The sequence below is a fragment of the Pongo pygmaeus genome, chromosome 1 (assembly GCF_028885625.2).
Source record: "Pongo pygmaeus isolate AG05252 chromosome 1, NHGRI_mPonPyg2-v2.0_pri, whole genome shotgun sequence".
Lineage (NCBI taxonomy): Eukaryota > Metazoa > Chordata > Mammalia > Primates > Hominidae > Pongo > Pongo pygmaeus.
The window spans coordinates 5,946,798-5,968,865 of record NC_072373.2 but is presented as its reverse complement, the minus strand read 5'-3'; the positions used below and the strand labels follow the sequence as shown (position 1 = coordinate 5,968,865).

Here is a 22,068-nt window from a genome sequence, read left to right as displayed (position 1 = left end):
TAAGCAAAAAAAGTTTTGTAAGAGGAAAGAGGGGATATCAGCTGAAAAGTACTCAGGAAAACTGGAAAAAGAAAATATAAGGAAAAAAAAGTCTAACGTCAATTATTCTAAGTGAAGTAACTCAGGAATGGAAAATCAAACACCACATGTTCTCACTTGTAAGTGGGAGCTAAGCTATGAGGATGCAAAGGTGTAAGAATGATATGAATTAGCTTTTAATCCTTGTATAAATTATGAACTCGTTTGGAACACAGGCTCTGTGTTTTAGGTTTATTTGCCTCCCCAACTGTGACAAATATGGTCAGCAATTCATTAAAAATATGGTTTATAACAGGATGCACCAGGAAAACTTTCAAACTGAACAGAGGTCATGGCAATGAGATACGGGAAGAAGAATGCAGAAGAGACTAGCGACCCCTCTCCTTCCCAATTCCTTGCAATGGTATAAAAGCCAGTCAGCCAAATAATGAAGAGCCATATTATTTTTGAAGAGTCAAGGATCCTGTATCAGGCCCCAAAATTTCAAAGGCAGGTATAAAGTAAAAATTCATAAGCATGTGGCTAAAACATTTTTTTATTTCCATAGGTAAAAACAAATTTTGTTTCATTAAGTATTTGGTTTAGCTTGTATTTTTCCTTCTAAGTTATTAGCTCACTCATGCTCTCCCCTGCACCTCAAATAGAACAAGTATAGTGGTTTAAGGTTTACAAGGCATGGGAAGAAAAAAAAAAAAACCCCGAGATATTAGCAAATTAACTTCACTTCATTTAAAATTCTCATTGCTTATACAATGCAGGAAAAAGTACACTTGTAAGAGACCCTATACTAGCACACAGAGGCAGTAAAAAGTCAAGTTAAAAAGTACACGAATGCAGGCACCAACTGGACTTATATAACAGGACATGTAAGGTTTTTACTTTGTGCATGAGCAAAAAGTTCTAGATGTTCCCTAACCAGTAAAGACCAATTGTGAATCCCCTATCTAGAGGCAATCCAGATGGAATGCTCAGCATCATAGGCTACGAAGCATGAATACTTAGCAAGGTCAAATAGATACTTGGAAATACTATCTCCAAATAAAAGACAGTATTCTTATTACTACACTGCCTACAAATAAAAATACAGTATTTTTATTAGTATATAAAAAAGTACCCAGATGTGGCTTTAATGTGATTAGGCTATAATTTTAAAAAATGTACATGCCTTGTAAATACTTGTAACTACATTTTCCCCTGAAGCCTTTTCCTGGTTTTGGCCCATCATTCAAGATTATTTTTCTCAGCTGTTAAAAGCAATGAACATAACCACATTTATGCTATTCTGCCAGTTAACTGGATCTCTTCTTTCTTTTTTATTAGACAGCACATAATTTTAATACAGCCTTTGGCTTGTTGTGAAGCCATATCTCATCTTCAGTTCTTCTTGACATGCCTTTCATACAGATGTGTTACCACTGTAAACAGCTCAAGCAGATCTTAAGAAATTCACTTAAGGTTTCCTAGAAATGTGATTCATATGAGTTCTGTATTTTAAATCATGACTTTCAAAATGAGCTAAAATATTGTATAATGAAATCAACATATGCAGGTGTGAATATAAACAAGCAATACTGACTTCCATATATGGCTCCTTGAAATGTTTCATTACTGGATGATTGTATCTTATACAGTGAATAATGCTATTATGATAAAACAGAAATACAAGTTCTCACATCCTAATATTTTTTTCCCAAAAAAATTAACTGTAGCTAGGTAAAAATGGGGCTAAGACAAGGAATTTCTACGTAAAAATTTTTAGAGTTTGACTTAAAAATTTTCAATTTGGAATCTTGAGCATTTAAACTATTCAAAGCCTACTGATAATGAGCTAGATATCTTTTTTTAAAAAAAAAAGAGGCTGGGCACAGTGGCTCACACCTGTAATCTCAGCACTTTGGGAGGCTGAGGCAGGTGGATCACTTGAGGTCAGGAGTTCAAGAACAGTCTGGCCAGCATGGTGAAACCCTGTCTCTACTTATACAAAAAATTACCCAGGCATGGTGGCATGCACCTGTAGTCCCAGCTACTCGGGAGGCTGAGGCAGGAGAATCTTTTGAACTTGGGAGGTGGAGGTTGCAGTGAGCCGAGATCACGCCACTATACTCCAGCCTGGGCAACAGAATGTGAGACTCTGTCTCAAAAAAAAAAAAAAAAAAATCCAACAAAGCAACAACAACAAAAAACAAAGGAGACATAGACAAATTTGGGAAGACTCCAGGCATCATTTATTCAACAAAATTTATTTGGTATCAGTATCAGCTGGGCGTGGTGGCCCATGCCTGTAATCCTAGCACTTTGGGAGGCCGAGGTGGGCGGATCACCTGAGCTCAGGAGTTTGAGACTAGCCTGGCCAACATGGTGAAACCCCATCTCTACTAAAAATACAAAAAAAATTAGCAAGGCGTGGTGGTGTACACCTGTAATCCCAGCTGCTCAGGACGCTGAGGCACGAGAATTGCTTGAACCTGGGAGGCAGAGGTTGCAGTGAGCTGAGATCGCACCACTACACTTCAGCCTGGGTGACAGAGTGAGACTCTGTCTCAAAATAAAATAAAATAATTTAAAAAATTTATTTAGTATTTACAAAGCAATAGTTAGGAATGATTCCATGATCTCACAGTACAGTAAAGAATAAAAAGTCCAGGCAAGAGGCTTAAAGTTTAATTCATGTATTGATTAACTCATACATTTGACTTACATACCAACTATAAAGAAGGTTCACAAAAAAAAGTTTCCTAATGATAAGGAAAGATCTTTCTCTTCCATTAGTGGAAACTGTCAGTTAATTTGTTAGATGTTAGTGGCATTTTGATTCAATAATAGAAGACCTTAATGAAAAAAATTTGGCAAACCCCATTCTTTATGCAACAAAAGCATGGAGAACTGGGAAAGAGTTACGCTGAGCCACAAAAGATTTAGGATGGGATAATAATGAGTTGAAATTGGAGGTTTCTTTTGGGCAGCAAGAGCAATTTAATGAGTGGCCTAATTAGAAAAGCAGTTTGAATAACGTATATGGAGTCTACTTCTAGCCATCAAAAGAGATAGAGATTTAATTTTTTTAAAGGCATCTCCCATTATTGTGAATGAAATGTTTATCGCTACAGATAAGTTACATTTGGTAAAATGTAGAAAGATTCTAGTCTCGAAACCAGACTTATGAATATGCTTCAAATAAGCAGAGGAAGTCGCAAATAAAGAGGTAATTAAGAGGATAACTTTAAATGTTTTAGCAAACCCATGCTATCTCCACCAGAGACAAAACCGGCAAGTTAAAAGAAGATGGTCTGACGTCATCTGACAGCAAAGTATTTACTCAATAAACAAGACCTGAGATAGCCAGAGTATTTTTAGAGACTCAGGTACAGACTATGAGGAAGGAATAATGAAGTTCCAGGAAATGTGGAAAACTACAGAGAAACTGAAGAATCACTGTCATCTGAACCTGTGGGCAGATGGTTTATTTCCCCACTCTTGTTTGGATCTGACCTAGCCCAACAAAATAACAGGGCCTAGACTTTAGATATTATGAATCAACAAATTATGTCTTAAAACTGACTTGGCAGATACGCCTTATTCCTTGATTAAGGTAGTTTTTATATCCATAGTATTTTCTCCAAAACAAAAAACATTTTGGTATTATCAAAGCTCACCTCCAATCACAACCCAAAATGTAGTATATCCTTCAATTATATTGTAATTTGAAGACTTGTTAGCTAAATTGCAATACACAGAAAAGCATTACATTACCTTACAGACAATAAGAAAACCCATACCACTGAATTCCGACAACTAAATTAAATTGGTTCCTACCAACAAAACAATAAAAGCACAAAGCTTTTAATAATGTAGTAAAATTACAAGTAATTTGGTTTTTTACTGTTAAGATTATCACTCATTCATAACTTTAACTGTAAATATTTTAGGCTTGAAAAACATAAACCATAGTTCTATTTTAAAATATTTTCAAATATATTTGATCAGTATTCTTTTTATTTGAATTTCACTAATAAAATTATGTGTGAAAGACTTAGTAATAATAAAAGCTTTTTGTCTTACCATGCCAAGTGAGTTTCATTGGGGCCAACAAATCGGGGAACGGGACTGATAGGTGTTCCGTGATACATCTATTTTTTAGACAGAATCTCGCTCTGTCACCCTGGTTGGAGTGCAGTGGCGCGATCTCGGCTCACTGCAACCTCCGCTTCCCAGGTTTCAATGATTCTCCTGCCTCAGCCACCCAAGAGCTTGGGATTACAGGTGCATGCCATCACACTTGGCAAATTTTTGTATTTTTAGTAGAGACAGGGTTTCACTATGTTGCCCAGGCTGGTCTCGAACTCCTGACCTCAGGTGATCCACCTGCCTTGGCCTCCCAAATGCTGGGATTACAGGCGTGAGCCACCCCGCCCAGCCAACACAGCTATTTAACGATCACTTTAATAATAAAAAACAAACTACTTATATACCACTGTTTTTACTAGGAGGACAAAAAATTTTTTAATAAATAAGTTTGGATGGAAATTTGAACAGAACATAGGTTGAGATTCTTAAGCACAAATAAGGTAAGCCCAGCATTTTATAAACTGTAGAATGTAATGCTGATTCTGAAATTCCAATTATATCTGGATTCTCATAAATTTAAACATGTGAGATCTATACAAAATTAAAAGCTCCAAATAAAGTTCTAACTACAATCATAAACCACTGTTTTCTCTGTATCCCTCTTAAATATATCATTTATTGACTACTGACTATACGTCAAGCACTAGGTTAAGTATGTGCATCAACTTGTCAACTCTCTCAGGTTGGCACCATTATGTCCATTTTACAGATGAGATCACTAGAACACAGTTAATTAACTCACCCTAGGTCACACAGACCTTGTGGTCAAGTTGGGTTTGAATCTCAGACCAAGAATATGGTCTGAGTCCAGAGTCCATATTCTTCACCATTCAGCTACACCACATCCCTGTCCCTGAGGTTATCTCAGAGTTCAGCCGCATTTGCAGCTCCCTCACCATTCTCTGGTGATACCATCTACTACAATGCCTCCAAGTATTTACTCTTTACGAATGACTCTACAACGATGAGTCTGGCCCTCATGGCTTCCTGTTTCACAGCCACAGTTCAACTGTCCGCTAGATTTTTTCACAGGACTATCCTTTAGGCATCTTGGTGTCAGTATGACCAAAATACAACCTATCTTCTTTTCCCATGCCTTTTGTGTTCCCTACTCCCACCAATCTCCCATCTGATCAACCATGGAACCATTTTAAATTCTGTCTTGCTATTCTGGCAATCATCAAAAGCTGGGCCTCTTGTGCCATACAGCCAAGTTGTGAATGCAAAGGAAAAGTTCTTGAAGTAAATTAAAAGTGCTACTCTAGTGAACACAGGAATGATAAGAAAGCAAAACAGCCTAATGCTGATATGCACAAGGTCTGAGTGGTCTGGATAGAAGATCAAACCAGCCACAACATTCCCTTAAGCCAAACTAATCCAGAGCAAAATCTGAACTCTCTTCAATTCTGTGAATGCTGACAGAGGTGAGGAAACTGCAGAAGAAAAGTTTGCAGAGGTCAGTTCATGAGGCTTAAGGAACGAAACCATCCCCCTAACATGAAAGTGCACAGAGAAGCAGCAAGTGCTGATAGAGAAGCTGTAGCAAGTTATCCAGAAGATCTAGCTAAGATAATTGATTAAGGTGGTTATAATAACAACTGATTTTCAATGTTGATAAAACAGCCTTTTATTGGAAGAAGATGCCATCTAGGACTTTCATAGCCAGAGAGAAGGCAATGCCCAGCTTCAAAGCTTCAAAGGACAGGCTGACTCTCTTGTTAGGGGTTAATGTAGCTGGTGACTTTATGTTGGAAGCCAATGCTCATTTTCCATTCCAAAAGTCATAGGGCCCTTAAGAATTATGCTACATCTACTCTGCTTGTGCTCTACAAATGGAACAATAAAGCCTGGATTACGGCATATTTACAGTGTGGTCTACTAAATATTTTAAGACCACTGTAGAGACGTACTGCTCAGAAAAAAATGATTATTTGCAAAATATTACTGCTCACGGACAATGTAGCTGATTACCTAAGAGCTCTGATGGAGACGTACAAGGTGATTAATGTTGCTTTCATACCTGGTAACATCCATTCTGCAGCCCCTGGATCAAGGAGCCATTTTGACTTTTTTTTTTTTTTTTTGAGACGGAGTCTCGCTCTGTCACCCAGGCTGGAGTGCAGTGGCGCGATCTCGGCTCACTGCAAGCTCCGCCTCCTGGGTTCACGCCATTCTCCTTCCTCCCTCAGCCTCCCGAGTAGCTGGGACTACAGGCGCCCGCCACCACGCCCGGCTAATTTTTTGTATTTTTAGTAGAGATGGGGTTTCACCGTGTTAGCCAGGATGGTCTCTATCTCCTGACCTCATGATCTGCCTGCCTTGGCCTCCCAAAGTGCTGGGATTACAGGCATGAGCCACCGTGCCCAGCCATTTTTTTTTTTTTTTTTTTGAGATAGAGTCTCGCTCTGTTGCCCAGGCTGGAGTGCAGTGGCACAATCTCAGCTCACTGCAACCTCTGCCTCCTGGATTCAAACAATTCTCCTGCCTCAGCCTCCCGAGTAGCTGGGACTACAGGCACGTACCACCATGCCCAGTTAATTTTTTCTATTTCTAGTAGAGATGGGGTTTCACCGTGTTAGCCAGGATGGTCTCTATCTCCTGACCTCATGATCTGCCTGCCTCGGCCTCCCAAAGTGCTGGGATTACAGGCGTGAGCCACTGAGCCTGGCCCATTTTGTCTTCTAAGCAGAAAATGTATTCCTTTATTTAAGAAATACATTTTGCAAGACATAGCTGTTGTAGGTAATGATTCCTCTAATAGATCTGGACAAAGTAAATTGAAAATCTTTTGGAAAGGATTCACCATTCTACATGCCATTAAGGACATTTGTGATTCATGGAGGAGGTAAAAATATCAAGATTAACAGGAGTTTGGAAGAAACCGATTCCAACCCTCATGGATGACTTTGAGGGCTCAAGACTTCAGTGGAGGAAGTCACTGCAGATACAGTGGAAATAGCAACAGAACTACAAAGACTAGAGTTAGAAGTGGAGCCTGAATATGGGACTGGATTGCTGCAATCTCGTGATAAAACATTAACAGATGAGAAGTTGCTTCTTATGAATGGGAAAAGAAAGTGGTATCTTGCAATAGAATCTACTGGTGAAGCTGTTGTGAGCACTGTTGAGATGACAACAAAGGATTCAGAATATTACATAAACTCAGTCGATAAGCCGGCGGCAGGGTCTGGGAGGACTGACTGCAGTTTTGAAAGAAGTTCTACTCTGGGTAAAATGCTGTCAAACAGCATCACATTGCTACGAGGAAATCTTTCATGAAAGGAAGAGTCAATCAACGTGGCAGACTTCACTGTTGTCTTCTTTTAATTAAGAAATCACCACAGTCATCCCAGCCTTCAGCAACCACTGCCCTCGAATAAGTCCACAGTCATCAGCAGGGATGTAAGACCCTATGCCAACAAAAAGCTGATGACTTACTAAAGGCTCAGATGATCACTACTGTTTTTTAGCAATAAAATATTTACTTGTTTAGGTATATACATTTTTTTAAGAAGCAGTGTTACTGTACACAGCATAGTGTGAACATAATTTTTCCATGCACTAGGAAAAAAAAAATTGTGTGACTTGCTTTGAGATATTTGCCTTACTATAGCTGTCTGAAACCAAACCTGCACTATCTTCGAGGCGTTACTGTAGATAATCTTCCAGTATAATTTGTAGGTTGAATGTATTTCATTTGGTCATCTGTAAAGCTGGTATTGTAGCTCTGTTTACCCTAATATTCATAAAAACCTGCATCATGTCTTACATTCCTACTAGATGGAAGTCAATATCTGTTTTCATAACAGAGAAACTGAGGCAGGAGCTACCAAAGCACATGCATCAGGGATACCTGAAAGAAACCTTCCCTCATCAAATTGAAGACCAAATTTGCCATATCTCGCTTATATACTTCATATTCTAAATGGAGCTTGCTTTTGTGCTTTAAATTTAAATGCAGGTAAACAGTTATTATGTACAGATTAACAAAGTGCTGATCAAGTGAAATAGTCCTAAATTCTAAACAGAAAGAGTATGCTAAAGCATAAAATATTTTTGTAATAAATTAAAAATCACTATTATATTTCTCAAATAAAAGTGTCTTTATCTATTACTCTTTAAATATTGCTCTCAGCACAGGAGTCTTTTAGGTGACAGTAGTTCATTTAAATAAATAAAATTATTTCTCATATTCTACTTAGTTTGTGATTCATAGCCATTTGAAAATAAATTTTCTCACCCTAAGCAAACTTATCACTGCTCTATAGAAACATTAAATATCAGCATTTCCTTCCATATTTTGTATCTTTCCTTCCTTCCACCACCCTCCTTTTTTCTCCACATAAAACAAACAAAAAAATCACTTCTCTGGCTTTGAGATATATAGCTGGAAAGTATAACTTGAAAAATTAAAATCCCAAAGTCAAGTTTTATTAGCATAGTGCTACTGACAAACTAGAGGGATAAGGCATGAACATCACTGTAGGATAAATAGCCTGGTCTTAAAGTCCTGCCATAGATAATAAAAAGTACACATTGATAATAGTAACACTATGCACATAGCAAAATGGAACCAAGTGAAAATACAGTGTATAGCCCTTATTCCCTTTTCTCTTTGTATTACAACTGTTTTTTTATTTGGGGGTAGGGAAGTGTATTTGGCTCAGAAGAAGGTTTTTAGTCTTTCTAGTTTGGGGTAGAGGGAGCTTGAGAGAGGAGGCCTCCTGCCAGGAGGCATCTAGACATACAGGCACCACTGGATCTTGTGTAGCTGGACATCTTTTTCAAGGGAAGGGGAAAAATGATGAGACAAGAGTAAGACCTGTTGTTGCTAGCTGCGCCTGGAAGTACAAAAAATATGTCAAGATGCTCTCACTACAAGCATTGTGTTGGCCCATAATGATCCATGGATCCCAAAGCACATATATGCCTTTCCTCTAACTAGAACTGGCTTAAAATGCTTCAGTAATTACTCTCCTAAAAAGCTATTTGTATCATAAAGCAAAAATGTTTTAAGCAGCACAATGAGATTAGAAAGGCATGTTCTCTCGAAGAATAAAAGCAATGACAAGTGAATAGTCTTTAAAAATAAAAAACTAAACATTGCATCAAACCAATGAGCCAGAAAAAACACAATTCACAGAAGTCAATGAAATAAAGAACAAAAAAGATGAACATTAACATAGAGTAAAAGTTTCTTGTTTTTTAAAAGCATCTATGAAATATTATGTATAAACTCTTTAATAATGTTCTCAAGTATACAACTTGAAGATTAAGGTCTTAAAGACAGAAGTAAGCTTAGTATGTATACAGTGAAAATGTTTAGGTAACATATGGTATACTGCAGTAAAATTTAACATCTCACAAACTTAAAACAAAAAATCCTTATATTTTAACTACTATAATATCTGCTTGAGTATAATCTCTCTTCAAAGTTCAGCCATAGTAAGTTATTAATTTCCATAAGTTATTAATTAAAAATCGTATCTGCAGCATAAATTTTTTTGTACATAATCTAAAGGTTACTATAAACAGATTTAATCTTCAAAATAGTCATAGTTTGTTTTACTTACAAAGGGTTGAACTTACCACACTTAATGAGCTCATAAAGTATTAGTGAAAATCTGCTTACCCTAATTCTCTCCAGAGAGCAGTAGCCACATCTCTAACAGGTATACTATTACATCTTTGGAAGTTTAAAGGAAAGTAATCCATAAATTGCCTGCAGTTCTTAATTATGTAGATCTGATACTGCCTACCTTTCAAAGTTATACTTACTTATCACCATCTTTAAAAGAAATTCTTAAAAAAGGGAGGAGGGGGGAGAGAGAAAAGGTCAAAATAAATTAATTCTACAATATGTTAGTGGTACAGGCATAGAAAAAAAAGGAAAAAATCTGGATAGAGAGTACTACTACTGACTAAACGGAGTTCACAGTTAGCTGTGGATTTCAGTTCTTAGACTTTTAGTAAAAATCAAGTACAAGCTAAACTTTGTTACCAAGTTGTAATGTTCATAGAAATTTTCAATTCTTAAAGATAAGTCCTGAAAACCAACCTGGCTATCTCTTCTCGATGAGCAGTCCAATCTCGGATGTAGTCTTCCTGCTCTTTAATCCGGTGCTTGAATGAAGAACTAGTAGGCATTGCTGATCCAGTGCTCTGCAAGCGAGTGGTTTTCAGGGCTGGAGAAGTACGTAGACGGGTATGTTTAGGGGAATTACGGTTTGATCCAAATTCATCTTCTGAGGTGGAAGCATAATCAGTAGGCAAGCGCCTCCATCTTGAATTTACTAAATTAGTTTAATTATTAAAAAAAGAATTATTATGTTATCATTTAAAGGAGGTAAAATAAAAGTCATGACTTCAAAACACCATGAGAGCGCACACACACCACAATTTTCAATAACTGACGTACACATACCTCACAAAAACCATAAGTCTACTACTCCTTAGAGATAGAAACATTACACTTCGGTGAATTAAAAACAATGAAGAATCAAAAACAATTGAAAGACCATGTTTTCCACAGTGTGGTGAGTAAACATTCAGATGAAAAATTTCACTAATGATAAACAACTAAGCAAGCTCTATCCATCGATGTTTAACTGGAGTACTTTTCAATTGCAAATATTTCTTATTTGAGTGAAAATATGAATTTTTTTTTTAAAAAAAGACAGTAACAACATCAACGACAACACAAATAAAAACAAGGGAAAAGATTTCCTCATGCCACATGGACTTTCAACATGGAGATGGTAAAAACTCTCTTTTCCCAACATACAGATGTGCATAATTCCGGCTGTGGAAATTATGCCTTTATGGCAGAAAAAAAAAAACATTACCTCTGTCATTCAACATCCTGTTACGCTATGGTTGGAAAAAATCTTTTTACGTGGTAAAAAAACACAACAAAGCATCTTCAGTACAACTCTCTGCTGCTTTGACACTGAAAGCATATGGTGAAAATAGACAATGGCATAAAATCTACAAAAAGCAAAACTGTACAAGCTTTTGTCACAACCATTGACACTGAAGGCACAGGAGATACTGTGAAGAGTCACATTAAAGAAAGTGGCAATCACTTTCTTATTTACAGTTAGTAAAGACATTAAAAAAATGGTATTGCTCACACATTTAAAAAATCAGAAGACAATGCAGACACTTTACTACTGTTAATATGAGAATCAAACATACAAATAATTTGTGAAGCATAAATAGAGATAAAAAAGAGAGATAATGGCTAATTCCTGGTAAACTTAACAAGGGCAGGAACAATGTCTGTTTAATCCAATAATGTATACCTAGCACTTAGCTGAGTGTTGGCTAGCAAATGTTTAACAAATATTTTTGAAAAAAATGCAAGAATTCCTGGATATAAACATTTACTTTTCCGAAACCCAGTGAAAAGCATTAAATGTTATTGGTGTTTAAAGTGATAAAACATTAGCATCTTCTTCCTTTTTAACAGAAACTGACCTAAGCTGCACAGAATCCAGAAATTCCTCCACTCTAATTTTATGCCTTTTATGTCTTTTCCTCCAAAAACTACATTTTCAGCTGGGGATCTCTAAGGCTGAGGTTGCTCTCAGATAAAACTGGCATACATTGCCACCAGAACTGGCTTAAGAAACAGAGAACTCTACAATGAGGAATATGCCATAAATTAGAGCTTATCAATTTGTCCTTATTCACACCCCTATTTGGAGATCCTGATGTTTGGAACCAGATTCATTCATAGGTATGAGAGAATGAACATATGCAGAAAGTTCATGGCTCTCGGTAAAAGTGTATGCAAATACATATACTAGGTAATTAGTCATAGACTTTTTTTGAGGAGCTTAAATATAATTTCTGATTTTAACATTGTAAGATAATTTATTAACATAGATAATACTTTTACCATGGTGATAATGTACTCATTTCTAGATATAAAAACTTTCGTGAGTTGAAGTGATCCTGAGACTTGAAACCAATTTTAGGAAAAGTTTAGAACAAGAGTAAAGAGGTTTAGAAAAAAATTAAGAAATATGGCAGGCAAAATCAGAAATAGTGTAAACAAATTTGTACTTTTCAAAAAAGCATTTCATTAAATGCTAAATGTGTGTTTATTTTGCTATCTTACAATAGTGTTCATAAATAAGAAAAAAATCATTTGTTACATCAAATGTCCTTATTTTTGATTAGGCAACTATGGTCACTATACATATGATTGGAAACTAGAGAGAAAAGAAAAGCAATTAACAAAGAGCTTTAATAAACTGCAGAACACATGAAAACATAAGTATGATAAAACTAAGACAGTTAATTTTGAGGTAACTTAGAAAGAATGGCATCGATGGCTGATATATTTCGTGGCAGACTACATGAAAGCAGAATGAGAAATTGAGTACCAAGTGTTATTAATATATGTTAAATGTCATGTGACCACCTATAAGTAGAGTCATGCTAGAATTAACTTTTAATAGTCTGAGCTTAGGATCAAAATGCAATTACATTTTGAGGAAAAAAGTAAGAGAAAAACTTCCTTTTCACAAACTTTCCATCTCTTTTCATAGGCTGGTCTACCTAGAAGTCAGTAAGAATAGTAAAGCTACTAATAATATCTTTTAAAAGCAATCGGGGCCGGGCGCGGCGGCTAACGCCTGTAATCCCAGCACTTTGGGAGGCTGAGGTGGTGGATCACAAGGTCAAGAGATCGGGACCCTCCTGGCCAACATGGTGAAACCCCATCTCTACTAAAAATACAAAAATTAGCCAGGTGTGGTAGTGTGCGCCTGTAATCCCAGCTACTCGGGAGGCTAAGGCAGGAGAATCACGTGAACCCTGGAGTCGGAGGTTGCAGTGAGCTGAGATCGCACCACTGCACTGTGGCCTGGTGACAGAGCCAGACTCCATCTCAAAAACAAAAAGAAAAAAAATCAAACGAATACAGCATATTTTAAAAAGTAAAAGGTAACATCTTTAGGTACGTTCTTTAAAATTGAGGAGGAAACTGGATAAAATAATCAGCATACAGCAGAGAAATAAAAATGTGATTAAAAATCATTAAGCAATTAAGAGCTCCCTTTGCCAGTGGAAAACATATCACACATGGGATGCTATGAAGAAAAGCTCCAGTTAACTCTGGACACAGTCTGTGTAACGACAAAGAGCAGAGCTGAGACTGAGTGAAATGATGGCTACTGGTGGAGAAGGGACTGGGAAAGGGAGTTCAATGCTAGGCCCTCTAACCTGTTATTTCTCAAAGAATTTATTTCAAAACTTTTTGCTTTCTTAACATTTGCTTCCAAACTATAGCAGCTACCCAACCTTATTTTTTTCTGAAGAAAGTTCCCTATCACCTGCTAATTAACACCAAATAAACTTCAAGTTAAAATATTTTAAATTTTCCCCCATCTACTTATTTCATATAATTTTAGAAGAATGGCCTTTGACATGAGTCTAAATTCTTCCATTTACAGAGAAGAAACAGGCCCAGAGAGGTCTTACCTTGCTAAAATCAAAGTATAAGCCAGGTCTATGGACTCCCAGAGTTCAAAACGAATTCTCTGATATTCCAAGTGTTGTATACATTCTACATTTTTGTTTCCAATAAGGTTTTTGTGTGTGTGTGTGTGTTTTTGAGATGGAATCTCTCTCTGTCACCTAGGCTGGAGGGCAATGGCGCCATCTTGGCTCAAGCAATTCTCCTGCCTCAGCCTCCAGAGTAGCTGGAATTACAGGCATCTGCCACCATGTCTGGCTAATTTTTGTATTTTTAGTAGAGACGGGGTTTCACCATGTTGGCCAGGCTGATCTCGAACTCCTGACCTCAGGTAAACCATCTGCCTCAACCTCCCAAAGTCCTAGGATTATAGGCATGAGCTGCCGTGCCCAGCCAAGTTGTTTTAAAAAGACATCCTAAATTTCTCATGTAATGATAGTTTTTCTGATTTCTATCTGTGTTGAAGAAAAATTTTATTTCTTTCTCTTGAATTTTATTCAGCTTAAGTAACAATTTATAAAAATAAATTTGATTTTCTTAATATATTATTAGGCTCATTTGATGGGTTGATATTACTAAGGCATTTGAAGGTGTTTGAAATGCCTATCTCTAAGAGACTTATTCGTTAGTAAAGGCCTAGACAGCATATATATTAAAATGAAAGTTCCAAGATGGGCTTGATTAAGCTTGTAGCTAGAGCTACAGCATTCATTACAAAATTTATTTTTTAATTATAAAATAGGCAACATTCCCTCTTGTGTTGTAGTACTAAACTACTATATTCACTACAAAAACATACTATCACTTATGATGTCTAGAGAATTAAAAAGGAAAAAAAGAGTTGTTAGTATCATATTTCTGTGAATGTTCCAATTTCTTTGTTGGCATTAAAACATACAACTATAGATTTTGCAAACACACTTCAGAAAACACACATTGCATCTTCATACAATATAAGAATATTTTAGTGGAAAATTACCACAAACATGTTTTGAATGTATATTTATGAGCATTCAGCAATAAGATCAGTTGGGGAGAAAAACTGCTGACAATGCTCTGTTTTGTCCTTTGACCTGGAGAAAGAGTTAATTCAAGCCATGCATGTCTAACAAATGTTAGAAATGCAAATTTCTACTGCCTATAAATTTTGAAGGTTAGAATTAGAAAGGGACAGCAAACAGTCTAAAAAACTTCTAAGGATATTAATATAATGTTTTTATTTTCTAAAACGTGCACTTAAAACATAATGAAAACCAAGTGCTTTATTTTGATAATTCAAGGTCTTTAAATTTAAATATATCTTGCCAAAATAAATCTGGATATTTCAGTTACAACTTGATATCAAGAATCACTGAAGGAGACCGGGTGCAGTGGCTCATGCCTGTAATGCCAGCACTTTGGGAGGCCGTAATGCCAGCACACCTGTAATGCCAGCACACGGGAGGACAGACCAGCCTGACCAGTATGGTCAAACCTCTCCTCTACTAAAAATACAAAAATTAGCCAGGCATGGTGGCACACGCCTGTAATCCCAGCTACTTGGGAGGCTGAGGCAGGAGAATCACTTGAATTCAGGAGGCAGAGACTGCAGTGAGCCGAGATTGTGCCATTACACTCCAGCCTGGGCAACAAGAGCAAGATTCCGTCTCAAAAAAAAAAAAAAAAAAAAAAAAGAATCATTGAAAGAATGTTTTGGGGGAAAAAAAACTAGTTAAACTCCTAGAAGCAAATTGCAAATTACATCAGAGAAACATACAGAACTCTTCTCTTAATATTGCTAAATCTGAGATTTCTAATCTTCTATTTTTATCACATACGTTTCTTTAAAAAAAAAAACTTTTTTTTAATGGAGACAGGGTCTCACTTGTCCCAGGCTGGAATGCAGTAGTGTGATCACAGCTCACTGCAGCCTTGAACTCCTGGGCTCAAGTAATCCTCCAACTTTGGCCTCCCCTAAAATACTGGGATTACAGGCATGAAACACTGTGCTGGCCTAAAAATATTTTAAAGACATCATCTAAAATACAGAATTGGAAACATTACGGAATTATTTTTACATATCCAATTGGGACAATATCACAAGTGCTAGGTTCAGATTATTTCCAAGGTCTTTAAAGTTTATACTGTGCACAGCAACACTGATCGGCATGATTTAACATTCTTTTAAATCATGTTTCAAAAGTTAAAATTTTTCTTTTCTTTTTCCATTCAAAATATTATAATTATCTTAAACAGAAATGTTATAATATCAAAGGCACCTAAATTAGCAAAATCAAACAGGTTTGTTTGTTTGACCACCTTTTCCATACAGCTATTATAGTATGTTCTCACTGAATGAAAGATCCTGGCCACTGTCATAGGTAAGCTGTAATACTATAAGTGGGTATCTTGAGAGAATCTGAATATACAATCGTAGATTACAATGTGGCTTTACGTTCATAAGGTGGAATAGAGAATATAAACTGGGTAAAATATCAGAACTGCAAAGATTTTAGTAAATAATACCAAAACCTTTATATTGTATGTTGACCTTGCATATACTCCTGATAATAATCCAGTAGATTCTAGCTGTCTTCTGGAAGCTTGCATACAAGTAAACACTCAAACTATTTCTTAGAGCTAGAATAAATATGGTAGAAAAACAACAGGCTGGGGATTAAAAGTCTTTGATTCTCATTCCGCCTCTGCCACTGCCATGTGCCCAGGGCAGGTTATTTCCTCTCTTGGCCTTCGTTCCCTTAAGGGAATAATAACCCTTCTAACTCTTAAATTCCATGATTCTAATTATTTAATATACTGCTAGTAAGTATGAAAAGACCAAAATTATATACCTCAATTTGTCCTAGGGAATTTCATACACAATTCAAGGTTCTTTTTGGACACAGAAAACTGAATATTTATCAAGTTCTGTATTCAAAGAAGCGGAAAATAAAATTTATCTTTATATATAGCATCTTAACAGTTGTTTCTTAGACTTGCTGAAGTAATCATATTTAGCTTGCCTCTCAAGCCTTATCCTAAATATCGAGGAATAAAACCACATCATGTGTTAAGAGGTACTCCAAGCTACCTGGTAACACAGAAATTATGTTAAGACAGGAAAATACATACATATCGTAATGGAGATGAGGTGATAAAACAAGGAGTAGAGCAGAAGAAATTTCATCAGGAAATGCAGCACAGATGAAATGTGAACTGAAGAAGTAGAGCCATAAGCAAAAACAGAATGAAAATAAACCAAAATATAGTAGTTTTAAAATATTTGGCAATAAATTTGTGAACCACCAACCAAAGCTTCAAGTGTGGAAATGAGAACTGGGGTAATAAGGAAAATGTTGTCTATTTTTTTTGGAATCATGATTATATGTTATCTGGCTTCAGCCTACATCCATTTCCACCATAGGCAGTGACCATCATTACCAAACCCACTGACCAGCAAAGAGAGACAGGTGAATGGAGTGGAGGAAAGCAGCAGTGAAAAGAGGAAGAAAAGTGAAAAAAGTGTCATATGCCAAGTACTGTTCCTTTAGGGTCTTGTAGGATATAGTGTGGTAGATGTAAACCAATCAAAAATAAAAAGATGAAATTTCATATCAACTTCCCCTCCACTCTTAACTCAAGACTTAGGGCTCACTTAGATGTCTGCCTACTGAAAATAATCACACATCTTCAAGTCTGTTATAACAGCTGGCCTCCCACACTGGCCTTTGCAGCCACGCCCACATATGAGGCTCATTATGAAGTAATGAGAACATGCTTATAGGACACAAACAAATATCCACCTCATTACTCTTTGGTCACACATGTATCTCAACGGCTTCAGCTCTGAATACAAAGCACATAAGCAAACAAATATAACAACATCAGTTAAATTCTGGTGGAGAGTAAGTAGTTTTTGTAGTTGTTATATTCAATTACACCTAATTACTAGAGTTAAATGATATAACAGCACTTTGTGAGATAATGCTCATAACCAGTTAAATTTCTACAGCCCAGTTTGGCCAATGTATGCTGAGTGATTCCCCATGAATCCATCTTCTTTCACTGAAATAAACTAAGGGTTAGTTTTCACCTGCTCCAACTATAAACAGATTTAACTTTAAAAAGTATAGGTAAAGTATGTGAGACATTTCAAAATGGGTAGGGAAAAAAAAGAACAAAACATTGATTATTTCATTTAACTCTGAAAGGAGTAATAAAGCATATACTGCTTTTCTTCAAGTTCGTAAGGGCTTTGAATTATGTGAGGATATTTAAAGGTTAAACATATGCTTTTAGAAGCACAATGTTAATTCCTATACTTTAAACCAGATAATTCCAGATAATTTAATTTTGACACACACATCCAAATATATCACCAACTGGAAAATTAAAACTCCTAAATCAGCTCAATGAATTACTAATTTTGAAATCACTATTTTGCTCCAGGACTCTAATTGTAAGTATGTATAACTTCTGACTTTTCCATTTACTATGCTAAATAAAACTATTTTATAGACCCCCCAACCCGCTGCCCCGTGTATCATAACTTTTGTTTTGAATGAGTATCTTGGGAGGACAACTAGAACCTTACTTTTTTTTTTTTTAAAAAAAGAAGCCCCCAAATATACAACATGCTAATGCTATTAGAAATCTGGATCCAATTTACCTGAAGCAGAGCCATGAGCTGAGGTCATGCTTTTGACCTTGGAGTCTGAGAGTCGAGAGATACTGTTAGCTCTAATTCTAGGAGAAAATTTATCTGATGGTACTAATCTGGCTCCACTTCTAATGATGGCTTCTGCGGTCCTCGAAGAGGCACTACTTCTAGAAATTGTTGCTTCAGAGTCACTACGAGCTGACAGTGAGCCAAGTCGTGTTCTACGAGGCTGAGCCAATAAATCAATCCGAGAGATGTTACGCCTTCCTGTGGGAGGTTTTGATGTAGAACTTGTTGTGGATACTTCAGAAGCAACAGATGCTTTGTCAGCATCGGCAAGTTCACTGTCTGAAGCTTCACCAAGTCGTGCTCTGCGCAAGAGGGAAGTCCTGGTAGGTCGTGGCCTTGGAAGGGTGGTTGATTTACTGGATGAACCAGATATCACCGGAGAAGTCTTAGATTTCGTTACTTTACTTCCTTCCAGTTTGGAATGTACATGCTCATCAGCTGAGGTAAGTGGAGTCCGTCCATGAGGTTTACAAGAGTAAGTTTCTTGATCAGATGACATAATATCAGAGATGGCAGAATGAGGTACACTAGAGGTTTGGTCATCATCTGTTAAGTCTACTGAAGGCTGTCTTATTCTCCCACTGGACTGAACAAATTTACGACCATCTGCTCTTGAACCCACATCTGTGGAACGACTTTTTGTTTTCTTTTCCATTTTATCCCTAGCACCTGAAGATGATGATTTTGTAACATCTTTGGAAGGAGAACCTGTGGAACACCTATCTTTATAGAGGCTAGTGAAACTCTTTCGCTTTTGGGTTGACTTTCTTTCAGTTTCTCCAGTAACCAGACTGATTGTACTAGCTGTATCTACATCAGATTCTGGTGAAATAGAATTGTCTCTATTATAACTGGGAGTATCTGGTCCTTCATCAGTTTTATTATCTTCACGTAGTTTAGCTTCTAGAAAAGCCATTACCGCTTCTGTGTCTTTTAGAATAAGGGTTGTGTCCATACTAGAATCAGGATCCAAAGACTCACTTCTTTCTCGTATTCTACTTGCAGATGTTAATACTAAAGAAGAAGGAGTAGAGGAAGTCTGTTTATTTATATGGGGAATAAGTTCTATGGGTATGTTTGGGCTGGGTTTTTCTATAGTGAAGCTCCCTTGTCGCACTAATGACTTGGAGGATTCCTTCTTGTCTCCTCCCTTTGGAGTCTGACTTTTCAGAATTTCCTCAGCTTTTCTTCTCTTGCTCTCACTTTGTGCCACTCTGTCTCCTTTGCTTGTAGAATGTCCTGAATTTTTTTCTGGAGGTTGTGATTCTTGTTTAAAAGGTTCCTCCCTACATTTATCTGTCTGACCTGAAACATTTTTGGAAGACAATTTAGTAGGTGTCCACTGAGCCTCCTCCCTTTGTTCTTGTTGTTGAAGTTTTGCTAATGTTTGCTTTACCAAAGAAGTTTCCTTATCAGTTTCACTTTTCTCCTTTCCAGGAGCAGAGCTGCCTAAGTGAAGTAGGGTTTTATTATCTCCACCAGTTTTGAGAGTCTCTCCATTTACTGCCCTGTTCATTTTACTCAAGGGTCTGTCAGCATCTTGTTTATCTTTCTGGTATACCTGTGTAGGTGTTTCCTTCTCCTGAAGTTCTGTGTCTTGTTTTTCTCCTATCTCTGACCTCTGTGTTACAACCTTTGCTCTGTGGCTCTCAAGAGACTTTTCTTCATTTGGAAGCTGGGGAAGAGTTCGTCTCCTTCTCTCCCCCTGGCTAGCCAAGGAGGTTGCAGAGCCAGTACTTCTCACTGTCATGCCAGACTCACTGAGCTCTGTCTCTATCAAATAAAAACCATAAAGAAGGAATTGATTAAGACAAAAAAAATACAAATAAAAGGAGCATCATACAGCTGTCTGTCAGTATCCATGAAGACTGCTTCCAGGCCCCTTATTCCCCCAGGATACCAAATCCCAAGGATGCTTGAGTACCTTATATAAAGTGGTATAGTATGTGTATATAACCTACTCACACCCTCCCATATACTTTAAATCATGTTTAGATTACTTATAATACCTAATACAATGTAAAAGCTATGTAAATAGTTGTTATACTGTATTGCTTAGTGGATAAGTACAAAAAAATAAAGACCATACACGTTCGGTGGGGATGCAATCATTTCTTTTTCCCCTCTCAAATACTTTCAATCCTCAGTTGAATTCACAGACGCAAAACCCACTAATACAAAACCTATAGATAGAGAGGGCCAGCTATATTACATTACATTTTGAGATGTAAGTTAAAAATGACTTAAGTATACAAAACAAATGAGCCAGCATTGTGACTAAGTAGTTTAAGTACAATTTCAAGCTGCACAAATAAGCAATTCCTAGAGAAGTCAGGAAGGCCAATTGTATGAGATGAAAATTAGAGTCATCTGATCATTTTTCTCCTTCCATATATTTAATTTTCTATTTATGAATTGACAAAAATTATATATATTTGTGGTGTATAACATGATGTTTTGATATATGTATACCATTATGGAATGGCTAAGTCAAGCTAATTAATATATCTATTACCTCACGTACTTATCTTTTTTGTGGTGACAACATTTAAGATCTACTTTCAGCTATTTCAGATATACAAGGCATTGTTATTAACTATAGTCATAATGGTATAAAAGGGTCATCTGATCTTAAACCTAAATATATTGCTCTTCTTTCCTCTTAATGTGTTTTATAGAAGGGAAGTTCACTGTGTTCATTCTCACTTTTGTAACTTTCCATCCTTGAGGTTTACTCAAAAAACCAGAATCTATTGTAGATTTATACAGAGAATGTCAAATAAACATTGTTTGTTTTCTATATTTTCAACTACATAGTAGAGAAGAACAACATATCTAGTTTTTAAAAAGTATTATCTACTTGAAAGAATGACAATTTTGGATTTCCTAAGTAAAATGAAAAATGCAGAACTTTTAACAACATTTAAAAAAAATCTATAGCTGATTAAAAGAATTTTAAAAATTGTAAGTATGTTAAATAGCAGACTTTTCATAGTTAGGACATAGCAAAATTTTATAAATTGAGGAATTTTTAAATTATAGTCTTCTGGTTATTAATGCCACATACGGAAATACAAAATCCCTTTCTTTTTTTTCAAGTAGAAGCCAATGAGAAAATACATATTTTGATTTTTCCACATGAGAGAATTTGAGAATATTTAAGGATTTTCCTGACTATTAAAAATGGAATGTATTTCTGAGAAAACGGAAACATCTTTTCAGGGAAATATAAATTAACATATAAAGCTTCCTAATCTTTTAGGGATAAATGGAGAAAAGATACTAGATATAGCTTCAGTGGGTCTTTTTTTTTCTCTTTATAATCCTAAAAGTTTAGTATTTAAATATCATATCAATACAGTGGTTATTATGGAGGAAAATCCATACTGAACTGATAGATTTAACTTTAATTTAGTCATTAATCATGTTATATCTTGTTTTGTTTCTTCTTTCATATATCTTATCTCCTTAGTGCTAACTGAAGCATCTAGAATGTAATGGCTACTTTATTTGTATTTTTCTAGTATTTCTCATACTGCCCCCTCCTCATATACATTCAACATGTTTAACAAAAACGTTTTATTATTTAAGTGGATTTATCAGCTTATGTAAATAAGTTCATTTAAATATGATGAAATAGAAATGAGATCATGAAAGCTAAGTGATCTATTATTTTTTATAACAAGGATAGAACTTTGCTTTTCACAGA

The 22,068-nt window shown here is 36.2% G+C and overlaps 1 protein-coding gene across 22 annotated transcripts in view; it reads right to left on the bottom strand.

The window, feature by feature from the left end:
* CEP170 (centrosomal protein 170) overlaps positions 1-22,068 on the bottom strand; it is a 130,411-nt gene that overhangs the window by 21,557 nt on the left and 86,786 nt on the right. For 15 of the 22 annotated variants that reach the window (XM_054500939.2, XM_054501047.2, XM_063667396.1 and 12 more), the window contains 2 exons: positions 18,300-20,132; positions 10,223-10,457 (listed from right to left, as the gene is read on the bottom strand). In XM_054500939.2, coding sequence (XP_054356914.1) covers positions 10,223-10,457; positions 18,300-20,132 — 2,068 coding nt within the window. The remainder of the gene's footprint in view (positions 1-10,222; positions 10,458-18,299; positions 20,133-22,068) is intronic. The other 7 variants (XM_054501082.2, XM_063667843.1, XM_054501015.2 and 4 more) reach the window with 1 other exon arrangement.